Genomic DNA, 17,544 nt, shown 5'->3' with positions numbered 1-17,544 from the left:
AAACTATTAATGTAACCCATCATATAAAGAAAACAAATGACAAGAATCCATGATTTTATCAATGGGTGCAGAAAAGGCATTTGACAAAGCTCAACACCCATTCATGATGAAAACTCTCAGCAAAATACGAACAGAAGGAAAATTCCTCAACATAAGAAAGGGCATTTATACAAAGCCAATAGCCACCATTATCCTAAAAGGAGAAAGCCTGAAAGCATTCCCCTTGAGATTGGGAACCAGATAAGGACGCCTTTTATCACCACTCTTACTCAATGTTGTGCTGGACGTCCTAGCCAGAGCAATTAGGCTAGATAAAGAAAGAAAGGGCATCCAGATTGGTAAGGGAAAAGTAAAAGTACCTCTATTTGAAGATGACATGATCTTATGCTCAGAATACCCTAAGGAATCCTCAAGAAAACTAATGAAACTAATAGAAGAGTTCAGAGTATTGGAATACAAGATAAACATACAAAAATCGGTTGGATTCCTCTACACCAACAAAAAGAACATCGAAGATGAAACCACCAAATCAATACCATTTACAGTAGCCCCCAAGAAGAAAAAATACTTAGGAATAAATCTTATCAGAGATGTAAAAGACTTATACAAAGAAAACTACAAAACACTTCTGCAAGAAACCAAAAGAGACCTACATAAGCGGAAAAACATACCTTGCTCATGGATGGGAAGACTTAACATTGTAAAAATGTCTATTCTACCAAAAGCAATCTGTAGATTTAATCCAATTCTGATCCAAATTCCAAAGACATTCTTTAATGAGATGGAGAAACAAATCATCAACTTCATATGGAAGGGAAAGAGGCTCCGTATAAGTAAAGTATTAGTGAAAAAGAAGAACAAAGTGGGAGGCCTCACTCTACCTGATTTTAGAATCTATTATACTGCCACAGTAGTCAAAACAGCCTGGTACTGGTACAACAGAAGACACATGGACCAATGTAACGGAATTGAGAATCCAGACACAAATCCATCCACATATGAGCAGTTGATATTTGACAAAGGCCCCAAAACAGTTAAATAGGGAAAAGGTAGTCATTTTAACAAATGGTGCTGGCATAACTGGATATCCACCAACAAAAAAAGAAACAAGACCCACACTTCACACCATGCAAAAAAAACAAGTACAAAATGGATCAAAACCTAAATACAAAATCTAAAAGGATAAAGATCATTGAAGAAAAAATAAGGACAACATTAGGAGCCCTAATACATGGCGTAAAGAGTATACAAAACTTTACTAACAATGCAGAAGAAAAACTAGATAACTGGGAGCTCCTAAAGATCAAACACCTATGCTCATCCAAAGACTTCACCAAAAGAGTAAAAAGATTACCTACAGACTGGGAAAAAGTTTTTAGCTATGGCATTTCCAGTCAGTGACTGATCTCTAAAATCTACATGCTACTGCAAAAACTCAACTACAAAAAGACAAAAAACTCAATTAAAAATGGGCAAAGAGATGAACAGGCACTTCACCAAAGAAGACATTCAGGCAGCTAACGGATACATGAAGAAATGCTCACAATCATTAGCCACTAGAGAAATGCAAATCAAAACTCCAATGAGATTCCATCTCACTCCAACAAGGCTGGCATTAATCTAAAAAACACAAAATAAAAGATGTTGGAGAGGTTGTGGAGAGACTGGAACACTTAATGCACTGCTAGCAGGAATATAAGATGGTACAGCCACTTTGGAAATCAATTTGGCTCTTCCTTAAAAAGCTAGAAGTAGAGCTACCATACAATTCAGCAATCCCACTCCTTGGAATACATCCTAGAGAAATAAGATCCTTTATACTAACAGATACATGCACACCTATGTTCATTGCAGCACTGTTTACAATAGCAAAAAGATGGAAGTAACCAAGGTGCCCATCAATGGATGAATGGATAAATAAATTATGGTACGTTCATGCAATGGAATACTATTCATTGATAAAGAACAATGATGAATCCGTGAAACATCTCATAACGTGGAGGAATCTGGAAGACATTATGCTGAGTGAAATTAGTCAGTTGCAAAAGGACAAATATTGTATGAGACCACTATTATAAGAACTCAAGAAATAGTTTAAACAGAGAAGAAAATATTCTTTGATTGTTATAAGAGGGGGTAGGGAGGGAGGCAGAGGGGTATTCACTAATTAGATAGTAGACAAGACCTATCTTAGGTGAAGGGAAAGACAACATGCAATACAGGAGAGGTCAGCACAACTGGACTAAACCAAAAGCAAAGAAGTTTCCTGAATAAACTGAACACTTTGAAGGCCAGCATAGCAGGGGCGAGGGTTTGGGACCGTGGTTTCAGGAGACATCTAAGTCAACTGGCATAATAAAATCTATTAAGTAAACATTCTGCATCCCACTTTGGAGAGTTATGTGTGGAGCCTTAAATGCTAGCAAGTGGCCATGTAAGATCCATCAAATGATCTCAAACCACCTGGATCAAAGGAGAATGAAGAACAGCAAAGACACCAAAGACACAAGGTAATTATGAGCCCAAGAGACAGAAAGAGCCACATAAATCAGAGACTACATCATCCTGAGACCAGAAGAACTAGATGGTGCCCGGCTACAACTGATGACTGCCCTGACAGGGAACACAACAGAGAGCCCTGAGGGAGCAGGAGAGCAGAGGGATGCAGACCTCAAATTCTCTTAAAAAGACCAGACTTAATGGTCTGACTGAGACTAGAAGTACCCCAGAGGTCATGGTCTCCAAACCTTCTGTTAGCCCAAGACAGGAAACATTCCCAAAGCCAACTCTTCAGACAGGGATTGGATTAAACTATAGGATGGAATATGATACTGGTGAGGAGTGAGCTTCTTGGATCAAGTAGACACATGGGACTATGTGGGCAGCTCCTGTCTGGAGGGGAGATGAGAAGGCAGAGGGGGACAGAAGCTGGCTGAAGGGACATGGAAATACAGGTTGGAAAGAAGAAGCAAGCTGTCTCATTAGGGGGAGAGCAACCAGGAGTATATAGCAAGGTGTATATAAATTTTGTATGAGAAACTGACTTGATTTGCATACTTTCACTTAAAGCACAATAAAAAAATATTTTAAAAATCAAAACTTCAAGGACAAAAGGACTTTGTAGGCAATGAGTAAGGACCAACAAGGAAGGAAGACTATCCTTCTAGAATCTCAAATATTAGCAAAGAGTTAGCATAGAAGTTGAGCAGGAAGGTGAAATGGTATAGATAAAGTGCTCTTTTATTTAAAAAGGGTCTGGATTTGGAGGCTAGAATGAATATCAAATGCCTCAGCTTTTGAAATAACCATGAAAAAAATATGATTTGGATGTTAGTTTCAAGGAAAATGCTATTGTTTCCAGATTGGGCAAATTGTTGTTGTTAGATGCCTTTGAGTCAGTTCCATCTCATAGCAACTATCTTTGTTGTCTAGTGCTTCTATGACAGAAATACCACAAGTGGATGGCTTTAACAAAGAGAAATGTATTTTCTCACAGTCTAAGAAGCTGGAAGTCCTTCAATACCATCAGTTCTTGACGTATGCTACCTCCGAAAAGGTTGAATGTCCACCAGTTATTTTTGATACAGTGACTGTTCCACCTTCCATCTTCTTTTGATGTTTCCTGTGTCATTCAATATTTGCACATAGAATTCTTTAATATTGCAACTTGAGGCTTGAATTTTTTTTTCAGTTCTTTCAGCTTGTGAAATGCCAAGGGTGATTCAGTTTTCTAACTCTAGGTCTTTGCACATTTCATTATAATATTTTACTTTGTCTTTTCAAGCCACCCTTTGAAATCCTCTGTTCAGCTCTTTTACTTCATCATTTCTTCCATTTACTTTAGCTGCTGCAGTTTCAAGATGAAGTTTTAGAGTCTCTTCTGACATCAGCTTTGGTTTTGTCTTTCTTTCCTGTCTTTTTAATGACCTTTTTCTTTTTTCTTGTATGATGTCTTTGATGTCATCCCACAACTCATCTGCTTTTTGGTCATTAGTGTTCAATAAGTCAAAGCTATTCTTGAAATGACCTCTCAATTCATATGCAGTATACTCAGGGTTGTAATTTGCTCCTTGTGGACTTGTTCTAATTTTCCTCACCTTTTTTTTTCAGCTTGAACTTGCATAGGAGCAATTGATGGTCTGTTCCGCAGTCAGCCCCTGGCCTTGTTCTGACTGATAATATTGAGCTTCTCCATCATCTCTTTCCACAGATGGTTTTGATTTGAGAGGTCCCCGTGTATAGTTGCCATTTATATTTATATTGTTGAAAAAGGTATTTACAATGAAGTCATTGGTCTTGCAAAATTCTATCATGCAATCTCCTGCATCATTTCTATCACCAAGGCCGTATTTTCCAACTATGGATTCTTCTTCGTTTCCAACTTTTGCGTTTCAATCACCAGTAATTATTACATGTTTGATCAATTTATTACATGTCTGATGAATTTCAGATTGCAGAAGTTGGTAAGAATCTTGAATTTCTTCATTTTTGGCCTTAGCATTTGGTGCATAAATTTGAATAACAGTCATATTAAATAGTCTTCCTTGTAGGCATATGGATATTATCATATCACTGACACCATTGTACTTCAGGATAGATCTTGAAATGTTCTTTTTGATGATGAATGCAACACCATTCCTCTTCAATTTTTCATTCCTGTCATAATATGCCATATGATTGTCCCATTCAAAATGGCCAATACCAGTCCATTACAGCACACTAATGCCTAGTATATCAATCTTTCTGTGTTCCATTTCACTTTTGGTGACTTCCAATTTTCCTAGATTCATACTTCCTACATTCCATGTCCCAATTATTAATGGGTGTTTGCAGCTGTTTCTTGTCATTTTGAGTCATGCCACATTAGCAAATGAAGATTTACTCCATCCATGTCATTAAGACTGACTCTAATTTGAAGAGGCAGCTCTTCCTCACTTGTATTTTGAGTGCCTTCCAATCTGAGGGGCTCATCTTCCAGCACTGTATCAGACAATGTTCCACTGCTATTCATAAGGTTTTCCCTGGTCAATTTTTTCAGAAGTAGGCTGCCAGATCCTTTTTCTTAGTCCGGAAGCACTGCTGAAGCCTGTTCACCATGGGTGATCCTGCTGGTATTTAAAATACTGGTGACATAGCTTCCAGCATCACAGAAACATGCAAACTGCCACAGAACAATAAAATGACAGATGAGCAGTAAGTCAGTCTAGTTAAATAAATCACTTAGTGTCTTCTTGAGCTATAATTCTGCATTTTTGGTAGTGGTGGTTTGAAGGAAATCAGTTCTAAAAGCAAACCTTGATTTAAGAAAACAAATGCTAGATTCTTCACAAAAAAAGGAGTGTGGTAAATAAGCAAGTTTATATGCTGAGGACTAAGACACAATGAACTAGTTACCATCGAGTACATTCCAACTCCTGGCAACCCCATGTGTGTCAGAGTAGAACTGGGCTCCATAGGGTTTTCGATGGCTGATTTTTGAGAAATAGATCATTGGGTCTTACTTCTAAAACATAGTACCTCTGAGTGGACTTGAACTTCCAACTTTTCAGTTAGCAGCCAATCACATTAACCCTTTGCACCACCCAGGGACTCCTAGAGGCAAAAATTGGCAATGCAGGAGAGAAAAGATTTTCAACAAAGAAAATTAATACAGGAATCTTCCTAAGGATGTGAGAGGATGTCAAATACAAAAACCGAGAGACAATGAAATTTTAAGATTGGATTGGAAGCAAAGACGTTTGAGGGTCCTGTGGCAAGAAACTGGTACTAACGTTGGAGGTTAACATAATGCATCCCAAATAAAATAACGAGTAATAAGATTGTGTGTGCTATCAAGAAGTCCTATTTTCTAGGACTATCTTAGAACAATTTTTATGAAGCAGCTTCCTACCTGCAGTTATTATAAGTTGCTGTTTCATTGAATTTTTTTATTCAGCACACTGAATCCACATAGATAAATAGCCTATTTCCTTCAACCATTATCAAAACACTCTACAGAATTCATTATCAATACTCTACTCACTTTCTTCCATTATTTGAATGTTCAAATAAACTATAGCTTCTGAGAATAAGAGGCTAAGAACAAGGCAACCCAAGAACTGAGAAAAAACATTTTGCCTCAGAAATTCAAGCTTAATATGTACAATAAAAAAGATCATTAATATAAATTGACTACCTACAGTGCATATATTAGTTTTTTATTTAATCCATGCAACAAACCAGTGTGGTCAGTTTTATTCTCCACATTGTACAAATGAAAAAAATGCAAGTTCAGAGATTAACAACTTTCCCAAGATCCTACACTCAATTGCTAGTGGAACAAAAGGAATCAAAATTAGTATTTTCCAAATATAACTCTTAATAGCAAAATAATTGTTTTCCTCAACAACATTTTGCACTTTGTTAATTTCTATCAGATCTGCTCTGACACTTCCCTGGGTTTCCTGTTCCACTAAATTTATGATCAGATAAGAGCTTTGCAGTAGAAAAGAGGTGCCTATTTCAACCCCGCTGTTCCCTTACTTCATTCTGTACTGCACCTTCTCTAGGCGGATTTTCACAAGATTCATGAACATAAAAAATATTTTGGTCTAAGTTCTAATACCTATATGCAACAAAGTGGATATGGACAGAGTAATGAAAGAAGTGAATATCTGCAAAGTTTTGAGCTCTTTCCCTGTATAATTTTATGAAAACATTTTGACCACATGAATGTAACCCATGAGCATGGGTGCTATGGGAGGTGTAACTACAAGGAGGAACATTGCCAACTTTGCTAAGGACCTACTTTGTGCAAAGCTCTGTGGGTCGTACACAAAGAAATTCCCTGAGGAAGCTAGCAGCCTCATTTGGGTTTCTTCCAGTTATCTATTATTGCTCAAAGCCTATTTCGAACTTCTAGCATTGCCTTGATTTTGGACATTTGTTTCCTTTGTAGTTGATTTCATTCATTCATATAATAAATATTTTAAATGCCTTCTATGTAGATCCTGTACTTGGGATCTGGAATTTGACTTCAGAAACAACCAAATACAAGTCAAATTCAAAGTGTCAAATGAGGTTTGTGACCCACTAGGCAATACAATTTTTTAACTTGACTGGTTCTCTGGTGTGACTATTACATGGCTTCAGGGCAATTCTAGAAGTCAGTTTTTTCTTCTTTTTTCTTTTTTTTAAGTCAAACTGCTTGAAAATTCCTACATTAGTTACATTCACAGCTACAACTTATTTTATTCCAATGAATCATAATGTAACTTGTTTTATTCATGGCCTAATTAAACCAAACCCATTGTCATCGAGTCCATTAGGACTCATAGTGACCCTATAGGACAAAGTAAAACTGCCCCATGGGGTTTCCAAGGAGCTGCTGCCGGATTCAAACTGCCAACAAGCTCTTAACCACTATGCCACCAGGGCTCCATGTGGCCTAATTACCTATGCTTAATACTAAAATTCATCTTTTCCCTATCTATGAGCTTTAGGTCAATTTCAGGAAATGTCTTTCAATTGTTTCTATACTTAACAATATATCAACAGTATGTCTTATATGCCTAGTTTAGTTTTCCTTCCTGGCTGTTTCTCTCTCAATCTCTCTCTCTCTTTCTCTCTATCTATCTATCATCTCTCAACACATTGACACATTTTCTATTATTTAAACTCTTTTCAGAATACTATACGAGGTCACTTTTCCTGGATTTTTTGACAGTGAGAATGTACAAGCACTTGCTTTCCTCAGAGGGGGATTTATCATGCCATAAGAACATCTCAGTCAAGCCAACAGCACTGGAGCTTCTCTGTTGTAGGGTTCTGAGTCAGGCTGAAAAAGAGTCCCTCCACAGTGACCCTCCACGGTAAGGTGCCCAGGTCACAGAATTCCATTTTCCAAAGCCCGTGCTTCTGATAGTAACTGAAAACAGGCAAGTTTTCCCTGCTGCTGGCTCGACTCCAAACACCTGAATGTTAGAACATGGTGCTTTTATGTAGAAACATTAAACAATCACCCGAGTGCAGAACTGCTTTGTTTCCACTGCTGTTATTATGCAGAGGGGGCAAAGAAAGCTCTGCAATAAAGCATGTGTATTTGGATAGCTGGAGGGGCGGGGAGAAGAGAGTCAGAACCTGAACACGTGGTTCAGTTTAGCCTCCTCCATCCTGGAAACGATGGAAGAGGACAAGAGCAGGACCTTCTTAAACTCCTCGTGATTCAACACCTGGAATACCTGAGTAAAATACCACTCATCATCAGGGCTCCCAAAGTCACATTCCTTGGTCTCTGGAAAGGCCCCTTTTGTCTAAGGCTTGGGACCCTAGGGTCAGAAGAAGGTGAGATCCTGGCCTGAGGATCAGAATTCTCTGGATTAAATACTTGAAGACAAGTTCCCCTTCCCTTTTTTTTGCTTAGATTTCTGAAACTAGCTTTTTCCCTGAATGTAACTAAAAATCTGTTTATTCTTCATAAGTAGTTAAAGGCTCGACAAAAGGCTTGCTCACAACTCCATGCCACCGTTCAAATATAAAGAAACAAGTATGGAATTCTGTCAGTTTTAGCATCCAGGGGGAAGGTAATGGGAAGAAATGTCAATGAGTGGGGTACATCAGACAAGGTCCACCTCTCACCATTTCATTCATTCATTCAACACACATCGATTAAGCACCTACTACGTTCCAAGCAGGTCCCTGGGTGGCGCAGATGGTTTCCTCTCAGCGATTAACCGAAAGGTTGATAGTTCAAACTCACTCAGCAGAACCATGGAAGAACGACCTGGCAATCTGCTTCCATAAAAAGTACAGCCAAGAAAACCCTATGGAGCAATTCTATTCTGTAACCCATGGGGTTGTGCTCTGAGTTGGACTTGGCAAAGGGGGTGAAAGCAGTGCATAGGGCAGTCGGGAGGACTAAGTACCCTTGCACTACTCCTAGGGGACGCCCTCTCTTCCCATCTCTTCCTTTCTCCCCTGACCTTTAAAGTGTGGGGGAGAACCATACGATACAGACCCACCAAGCGAAACTAACTCAGAATAGACATTAATTGTTCCGACAGAAAAAAAAAGCTGGTCTCCCTGGAGAAGCGTCGGTAAACCTGGTTTGACGACTGACTGGGCGGGTCATTTGGGCATTCCGAGATTCAGTTTCTCCACCTATAAAATGAGGGGCTGAAATAAATTATCCCTGAAGTCCTTCCGGACGTAAGCTGCTGCTTTTCTAAGATCCTAAAGAGTCTTCTGTGTACTGGCACCCTGTGCCCCAGGAAGCACGTGTGCCCGTGTTGTTCTCTGCACACGCCCAGCTGACCTGATGACGTGGAGGCAGATCCCGGGTGAATCCAGACGTCCTTGCTACCACAAGTTTTTGTCAGGCAGGAGTTTTGCACAGAGTACTGCAGGTGTAGTCAGCTTCCTTTACAAACCAAGGCAACAGGGGGAGACCTATTTAAGTGAAGACAGATGACATGTGGGAGCTGTCGTTTCTGTCTACCGCGAAACTGTAAGGATACAGGCAACACCCTTAAGTAAAAACCAAACCAAACCAAACCGTTGCCACGCAGTCATAGCCACCCTACAGAACAGAGTGGAACTTCCTCATAGAGTTCGAGGATTCGAACTGCTGACCTTTTGGCTAGCAGCCTGAGCCTTCAACCACTGCGCCACAGGGCCCCTTAGGCAGAGTCTAAAAAGTCGAGGGAAACGTGTGCCTTTCCTGTAAGAGATTAATGCTGGCTCTTTAGAGCTACGGGGAACGTCACCCCTCCGCATCGCCAGCATCGCCTCTCCCGCCGTGCTGCAGAGCTGCCCAGCCGAGGGGGCAGCTCCGCGGCAGCTCCAGGTCGGCTGTCCCGAGCCAGGGAGGTGAGACGTGCCCAGACGCCAGGAGACCCGATCCCCGCGCGCCAAACCTAGGCAGGAGAGCGCTGCCCTCTAGCGACCAAAATGGGCGATGCAGCGTGACTCTCGCTTTAGAAGCGCCCGGCGGCTCCACCCGACCCCACCAAGGACCAAAAGCGGAGCTGTCCTTTGCTTTAACGCCCTGGGACTCTTTCTGTGTGGTGGGCTCCCGGACTGTTTGTCGTTTCTCTCTAGGGTCAGGAGAGAGCTAGATACATAGGTGGATGGATAATAGATAAAGGATAGGCAATGACAGATAGAAAGACGAATGGATAACAGATGGTTACAAACACTTTCGGAGGGCTTGCTATGGCGACAGGCACAAGTCTATTTTTTTCAGTTTATTCTCTCCAGAACCCTGTGAATCCCATACTACTTCTGTCCTTGTTTTCAAATAGGGAAACGGAGGCATTAGAGAAGGTGAGCAACTTGTCAAGAGCCAGGAAGAGGCTGAATTGGTTTCCAACGACAGCCTTGGTGGTCTGCTCTCTGCCCCCTCTCTGAAGAGCGGTGCGAAGAAGGCATCGCGTTTCTGGTCATCCCTCGCCTCCACCCTCCTGGCGCGCTGACGTCTCCCTGCCCCGGCACCCCTTCACTCGTCAAACACCCCTGGACGCCTCTCCACCTCGCTCGGCGCGGCAGCCTGTGAGCTCTGCCTGAGGATGTGGATAAGCGGGTCTCCTCCGGCGCTGAAAGGGCGCCCGGGGCTGTGACGCGTGCCCTTCCCCGAGGAACGAACGCTGTTCCAGAACATTAGCTTTACCTGCTGCCACACTCGGCCAGGGATTTCACTAAAGAGAAAAGGGAAAGCTCTGTCGTGAGATTCTAGGATTCCGGGAAAGTTCCAAGCATTCGCTCCTTTAACCATTTATTGAGCTCCTACTACGGATTTAGACGCCTCAGCGGCAACCCGAGTCAAGGGCGGGAGACAGACAGTGGGTACATGATGACATTTTGGAAGTCTGTACTTGGTCCCAACAGGGACCAGAGAGAGAGCCCCGAGAGCAGGTGGGGACAGGTCGATTCACCTGCGCTGAGGGTCTCCGTCACATTCCAGAAATCTAAGCCCGTCTTCCTGCCCCTCCTAACGCCACCTGGGGTCCTCTCCCTGAAGCCTCTACCCCCACAACGCCTTCAGGGATTTTACACCACAGATCTGGATCTTGCCCCCATCTCCCCCAGATCTAAGGACTCTAGGCTCCCAGTAGGAAAGCCCTGTCGCGAGATGAGTCCCAGGGCGTCGCCCCCACCTGACCCAGGCCTGGGGACAGCTCGGCCAGCGGGCCCCCTCCGGGAGGGCGTCAGCGCAGGCTGGCGTAGGGCGTGCGTCACCGCAGCCAGCCTGCGATTGGGGCGCGCCGCCTCCTTCGGTTTGCGGCTAATTATAAAGTGGCCCAACCGCCGCCAGCCCGCGACGGCGAGGCAAGCGACCCAGGCAGCGCCCGGAACCCGGCCCCAGCGCGCCCCGCGGCCAGGTGAGGCCCGCGTTCGCCGCCCGACCCTCTGCCCAGCTCGCCTGCCTCACCAGTGCGCTCTTCTCTCTCCTCCAGAGTCGTTCCCGGAACCAGGTGTCGCCGACCAGCCCTGCTGCATCCGAAGAGCATCAGCGTGAGTGAACTTGCCCAAAGCTGTCATGTTTGGGGACGTCTCTCCTGCTCGATTTTACTCTGCATGCCATTGCATGGGGTCCCCGACTTTCTCCGGTCCCTGTTTGTGGCCTTGGTCAATGCCGCGCCTCCTGGGCACTGGCGCTAACCCCAGGCGCCCGCTGTCGCACTTGGCCTCTGGCGTTGCCTCCAGAATCCTGCCCTGGACAGCTGACTCCCGAAAAGTGCAGGGTGTCCGAGAACCCCGGCAGCCCAGGGCAGGAGGTGACCGCGCCAACCTGGAGCCGCCAGGAGAGCTGAGTCGCGGGCTCTCCGTCCAGGAACCCTCCGGAATTGCCGTCGGCTGGGTGGGCTGGGGCCCGGGAAAGAGAGTCCCTGCGGACTCTGCTCATCGAACTGGGGCTTCCGCGCCGCGGACGCCTTCCGAGGAACCCACTCTACCGGAGGGCAGCCTTGGAAAGCGCGCCCCTCTCTCCTTTAGCTCATGGCGTGGCTCCTGAGACTCTGCACTTGGCTGCTGGCGCTCAGCCCCGGGCTCCTGGCGACCGTGCAGGCGGAATGCAGCCAGGACTGCGCGTTGTGCAGCTACCGCCTGGCGCGTCCGGCGGACATCAACCCGCTGGTGAGTGTTCAGCGCCTTGGTCCAATGAGTCGCGTCCAACCCGCTGACACCCAGACCCGCTGCGCCGCGCGTCTAGAGGTCATACCCGGTCCAGGCCGCGGTAGTGCGAATCCTTGGTGACCCAGGTGTCCTGGCTGTTCTTGGAACGCTCTAGCTCTTAGCTTCCGCCTCTTAGTCTGTCTAGGAAAGGATAGGGCAACTGTGTCTCGAGGCCAACCATATTTGTTTTAACCCCGGGGGTGCAGGCTTCCCGGGATGTGCTCTCTTCAGCACCTCGGAGAGCACTTGGTGGGCGCCTCCAAAGACGCGCGGTCACAACCAGCTCCCAGCACACCCCTGCTAAGGGCCCCATTTCCACACCACTAACCTCCTTGCCTTCCTGCACTCACCCGCGAGAAACCTGGCAATAACAATGTTGCCATGTTTTATTTCGTCGTCTTTCTTCGAATTTCCCGTCTCTAGCTCTTTAATCCCAGGTCCCTCAAGGTCTTAGCCATACCCGTGGATAGAGGAAGGCCAAGGGATGGGGAAGGGACAAAGGGAGAGGGAGGGGGAGTGCAGGAGACGGGAGAGAAAGAGGTCAGCAGTTGTCTTAAGGCAAGTGACGCTGGAATTTAACTTCTGTCTTGTTTTGACTGTACTTTTGTAATACTTGGAAACCCTGGTGGCGTAGTGGTTAAGTGCTACGGCTGCTAATCAAAGGGTCGGCAGTTCGAATCCGCCAGGCGCTCCTCGGAAACTCTATGGGGCAGTTCTACTCTGTCCTATAGGGTCGCTATGAGTCCGAATCGACTCGACGGCACTGGGTTGGGTTGGGTTTGGTTTGGTCTTGTAATACCTACTAAGACAATTGTTTTAATTCTGCTATTGAAAAAAAAAAAACAGGAGGAGTGGTGGCCAGTTGAAGAGGTGTCAACCTTCTGAAGGGTTGGGGGTAAAAAGCTGATGAAAGAGAACTCTCATTCTAACCAGAGGACATTTGCTCTTCAATCAGCTCCTCAGGCCCTCTGCTAAGCCAGAATCTCCAGATTCAGGGCCCAGGAATCTTCATTTTAACTAACTCCCCAAATGATTCCTTTGCACTGACTTCACAGTTTGATGAAATTCTGCCATGACTTAAAAGCTCAATACAGAAAAATGTATTAATCCAAGCATTTAGGCTCACTTGAGCCTTTGATCAAAGGGTATGTAAGTGGATCCATTAAGTGCAGAAGAAAATTAAGGAATGGATTCCAAAAAAATTCAAGGTATATATTTCAGATTGAATGTTTGTTTCATTTTAATGACCTGGATCCATTTCATTTCAGGTTTGCTAACCTGGTTTTAGAGAGAAGATACATAGTACAGCTTCATATTTAAGCTCTGAGAAACATGTCCCCCTTAGATACAGGAGGCAGTCCACTTCCGCCACCTCTCTTCTCTCTGCTGTAGACTAGAGCCTTTAAGCCTTGCATAAAAATTGACTAGTGGCTACAAACATAAGGACAGATCTTGTAGGTAAAGAATAGTGTACACAGAAGAGAGAGAAACCCGGGACATACCACAGAGGAGACCCCACTTTCTGAACTCTAAATCCCGCAGCCTAGTCGCACCCACTTGGAGCTTTGCCTGGACTGCACAGGGAGCAGCCCTATTAGTTAGGTCCTAGTATAATTTTTCAAATCACACTGTCTGACCTTAAAGTAATATGAGATTTACTTAAATTATGTGATTCAGTGTATTAATATGACTGACATTTAACGATGCTTGTTCATTTTTTTTTCATATTTAATCTACTCTCTTTTTTTCTTTTTCTTCACCAAGTTCCCAAAATGCTACTAATCTTATTCTCCCATGGTAGAGAATTTGAGCAAAACTCCTTTTGTGGCAGATAGTCCTTCCCTGGATATTGCCCAAAACTGTGTTTTCTCTCCTTTCTCTCTTCCCTGTTCTCATTATTTAACAGGATTTGGGGGGAAGGGACGGAGGGGATAGAGGGATTAGCTGCTCTTTCCGAAATTCTCCCCACTGCTTCTTATGTTGTTAGTGTTGTAGCTTTTTATTGTTGTTGCCGTGTAGCACCAGTCATATAAGCAATTTGAAGAAAAATAAAAAAGAGGTAATAAGGAATCATCAGGAAAAAATAGCAGTCTCTTAAGAAGGCATTTTGAATTTAACTAACTGATTTTTTTGTCTGTTGGAGTTGACCTTTAAGGTTGTTGTTTTCTCAGTGACAAAAGCCTTTGTTAATGGCTACATTACTAGAAGTACAGCAGTGTGGGAATTTTAGCTAGGAAGCAAAAGACATATGGGAGACGAGGTTGCCAAGCCAAAAAATATGCAATGAAAGCAATGTAATAAATATTTGCTGAGTTTCAACCTTGTAAGAGACACTTGTGCTTAGTTCTGCAAAGGATGCAAAGATGAGCTATGGGCCTGTCAAATTCAATTTACTGTCTAATAAGGGAAATTTACTACCTAAAGTGATCTTGACCATAGAACACAGGGTGATAAGTACTGTAATAGCGGCGTACATGGCTCTTAAACCATTGCCATCATAGAAACCTTTAAATTAACTTCACTTCTTTAATATGAGTGTGTTGCTGTGATTATTTGTCACTATTTGTTTTTGAAAGAATCCCAAATCACCTACATTGAAAAGTGTTTTGATAAAAGTATATAAAATATTCAACATTGATTTTTAGCAAAGAGATCATTTAAATTTCATTTTAGAATGGAAATGCCACTTGAACATCTTAAGTATATTAATGATGTTTTCACTTCCTGACCAGCTATCAAAAATAAAATAGGGCCATTTTAATTTAGATCATATTTAGATTTTTTATGTACTCATGTGTTTAATTTTCTTAGACATAAAGGTTAAATAATCATTAAGAGCTGGTTAAATGTGTACCCTAAAGAATTTTGTTGCAAGAATGAAATGTTTTCTTTTATCTTGAAAATATGGTGTGTATTTCATATCAATTAATATACCCATATGCTTTAAAATATCAAGAAAGGCTTGATTTTTCCATCTAAAACAAGGATTCTCAACCTGGGTTCTATAAATAGCTTCAGAGACCTATGAAAATATCATAAAGATTTTGTAAATGTTAGTGCAATGTTAGTACTATTTTTATCATACCCAAGTGACAAAAAAAAAAATTTTTTTTTAAGTGACCTACAAACTAGAAGGGAATCATAATAAGATCATTACAGTTTATAGCCTATTCCTTATAATAATTATAATTTAAATATTGTATAATAAACAGGAAAGAATTGCATGCTGATCATTCCTGTTTTACCAAATAACATGATTTTCATTTGAAAAGTCTTTCTCTGCACACGAGTGGCTAAATATTAAGAAATGTGAATAATTTGAATATTTGCATATCTATAACCTCATATCACACCTCATTACTATAATCATGTGGTTCAGGATGGTAAAATCAGCTGTTTTAATCAATCAAGGAAAAAAGAAAAGCAAAACATCTCTGCTTTCAGCAAATCAATATAAAAAACCCAGCAAATCAATATAAAAACCAAATAATTCGTAGGATTTAAATTGAATTTTTAGGCTGCCTTTCCATACTCATTTTGAAAATGTTGTTTTCTTTAAAGATTAAAAGAATTAGCAGGAATATTGTACCCTGTTCCAGGTAAAACATTCATAATAGTAAGCAAATAAACCGTATGCTATTAATATTGATTTGATCTGTAAGCTAAGAAGATAAAAGGAGTTTTAGAGGAAATGATCCTAATTAGGTAAATAGAAATTTCTCCTTTTTGGTTATAAAAATCCTAGGCAAAATGAAATAAGCAGTGAAAATTTTTGCAGTAAAATTAGATTGTGAAGGCAGTCAGTCTCAATTAAAGTTGGTTGGAAAAAAACCTTTCGAAGTATTGAATCTGTTAAAATCCAGAGAGAAATTTCAAATTTGATCCAATTAGTCCTCCTCTTTCCCCCCTTCAGTTTTTATTTGTTTCATTTGCCTGTCCAGTGGGATGAGAAAGTGCGATGGAATACGGGGATGACCTCATTATGTGCAACAGTCCCTATTAACTTGAGCGTAATGAAGTTCACAAAAACAGTGTTCACTTAATGAAATCAGAGGAACCACTTTTTATCATTGAATTCTTTTTCCAGGCTTGCACACTGGAATGTGAAGGAAAACTGCCTTCTCTGAGAACCTGGGAAGCCTGCAAGGCGCTGCTGCAGCTGTCCAATCTGGAGCTTTCTCAAGATGGCGCCAACACCCTCCAAGAGAGCGGCAAACAGGAGGCGAGCCATTTGCTAGCCAAGAAGTATGGGGGCTTCATGAAGAGGTATGGAGGCTTCATGAAGAAAATGGACGAGCTTTATCCCTTGGAGCCCGAGGAAGAAGCAAATCAAGGGGAAACCCTTGCCAAGAGGTACGGGGGCTTCATGAAGAAGGATGCTGAGGAGGACACCCTGGCCAACTCCTCGGATCTGCTGAGAGAGCTGCTGGGCACCGGGGAGAGAGGAGAAGGTGGCCCCCACCACGAGGGCAGTGACAACGACGAAGGAGTGAGCAAGAGATACGGAGGCTTCATGAGAGGTCTAAAAAGAAGCCCGCAGCTGGAAGACGAAGCTAAAGAGCTGCAGAAGCGATATGGCGGCTTCATGAGAAGGGTGGGCCGCCCTGAGTGGTGGATGGACTACCAGAAAAGGTACGGGGGCTTCCTGAAGCGCTTTGCAGATTCTCTGCCCTCTGACGAAGAAAGCGAGAGTTACTCAAAGGAAGTTCCCGAAATGGAAAAAAGATATGGAGGGTTTATGAGATTTTAGTATTCTTTCTCCTCAGAGACCCCAGGCCCCAGCAAGCCTTCCTCTGTCCCCTATGAGAGACTGCCTCATTGACTGTGTTTGGCTGTCTTGTGTTGCTTGCAGTGTATTTTGCCCTCGATAGTCTGCCTAACTAGAGGACCTGAAAGATGCCACTTCAGGTTCTGTGCTCTTTTTAGTCTCTAAGCGCAGTATTGGTCTATTGCAGCTATTTGGTTTTCATGCTAAAATGAATTTTGTTACCTTGTCCTTTATTTTTGACGAACATCAATAAATGCTTACTTGTATATAGATACAATAAACCCACAACCCTAACTGCATAATGTTCTTATGAGTCTTTTCTTTTCCACGGCCCTCAATTGCCTTTGGATTTCCATAGTAAATCCTAGACTCAGAGACAGTAAAACCATCTGTTAACAGGAAACTACTGGCCTCCTTTTCCTCCCACAGCTGAGGCTGCAAACACATTTTTTTAATGCCATTTCTTATATACCAAATTTCAGGTTTGTAAACTCATTGGAGCACAATAGAATATATTTGCACTCTCATTTCTGGAAATCGGATACATGAAGAGAAAGCAAAGTCCAATAAAGGAACTAGCTGTGTCTTCCTGAGTAAGAAACCCTGTCCATACAATTTTGTACGTC

At 42.7% G+C, this 17,544-nt stretch overlaps 1 protein-coding gene across 1 annotated transcript; it reads left to right on the top strand.

Annotated features, from left to right (window-relative positions):
* Positions 1 to 11,973: 11,973 nt before the first annotated feature.
* On the top strand, positions 11,974 to 17,319 carry PENK (proenkephalin). Its single transcript, XM_003419998.3, has 2 exons — positions 11,974 to 12,111; positions 16,238 to 17,319. Exons 1-2 carry the CDS (start codon positions 11,974 to 11,976, stop codon positions 16,898 to 16,900), a joined length of 801 nt encoding a protein of 266 aa, XP_003420046.1. The 3' UTR covers positions 16,901 to 17,319.
* The last annotated feature ends 225 nt before the right edge of the window (positions 17,320 to 17,544 follow it).

The sequence above is a fragment of the Loxodonta africana genome, chromosome 18 (genome assembly GCF_030014295.1).
Source record: "Loxodonta africana isolate mLoxAfr1 chromosome 18, mLoxAfr1.hap2, whole genome shotgun sequence".
Classification (NCBI taxonomy): Eukaryota; Metazoa; Chordata; class Mammalia; order Proboscidea; family Elephantidae; genus Loxodonta; species Loxodonta africana.
This window is presented reverse-complemented; position numbering and strand designations above follow the sequence as displayed.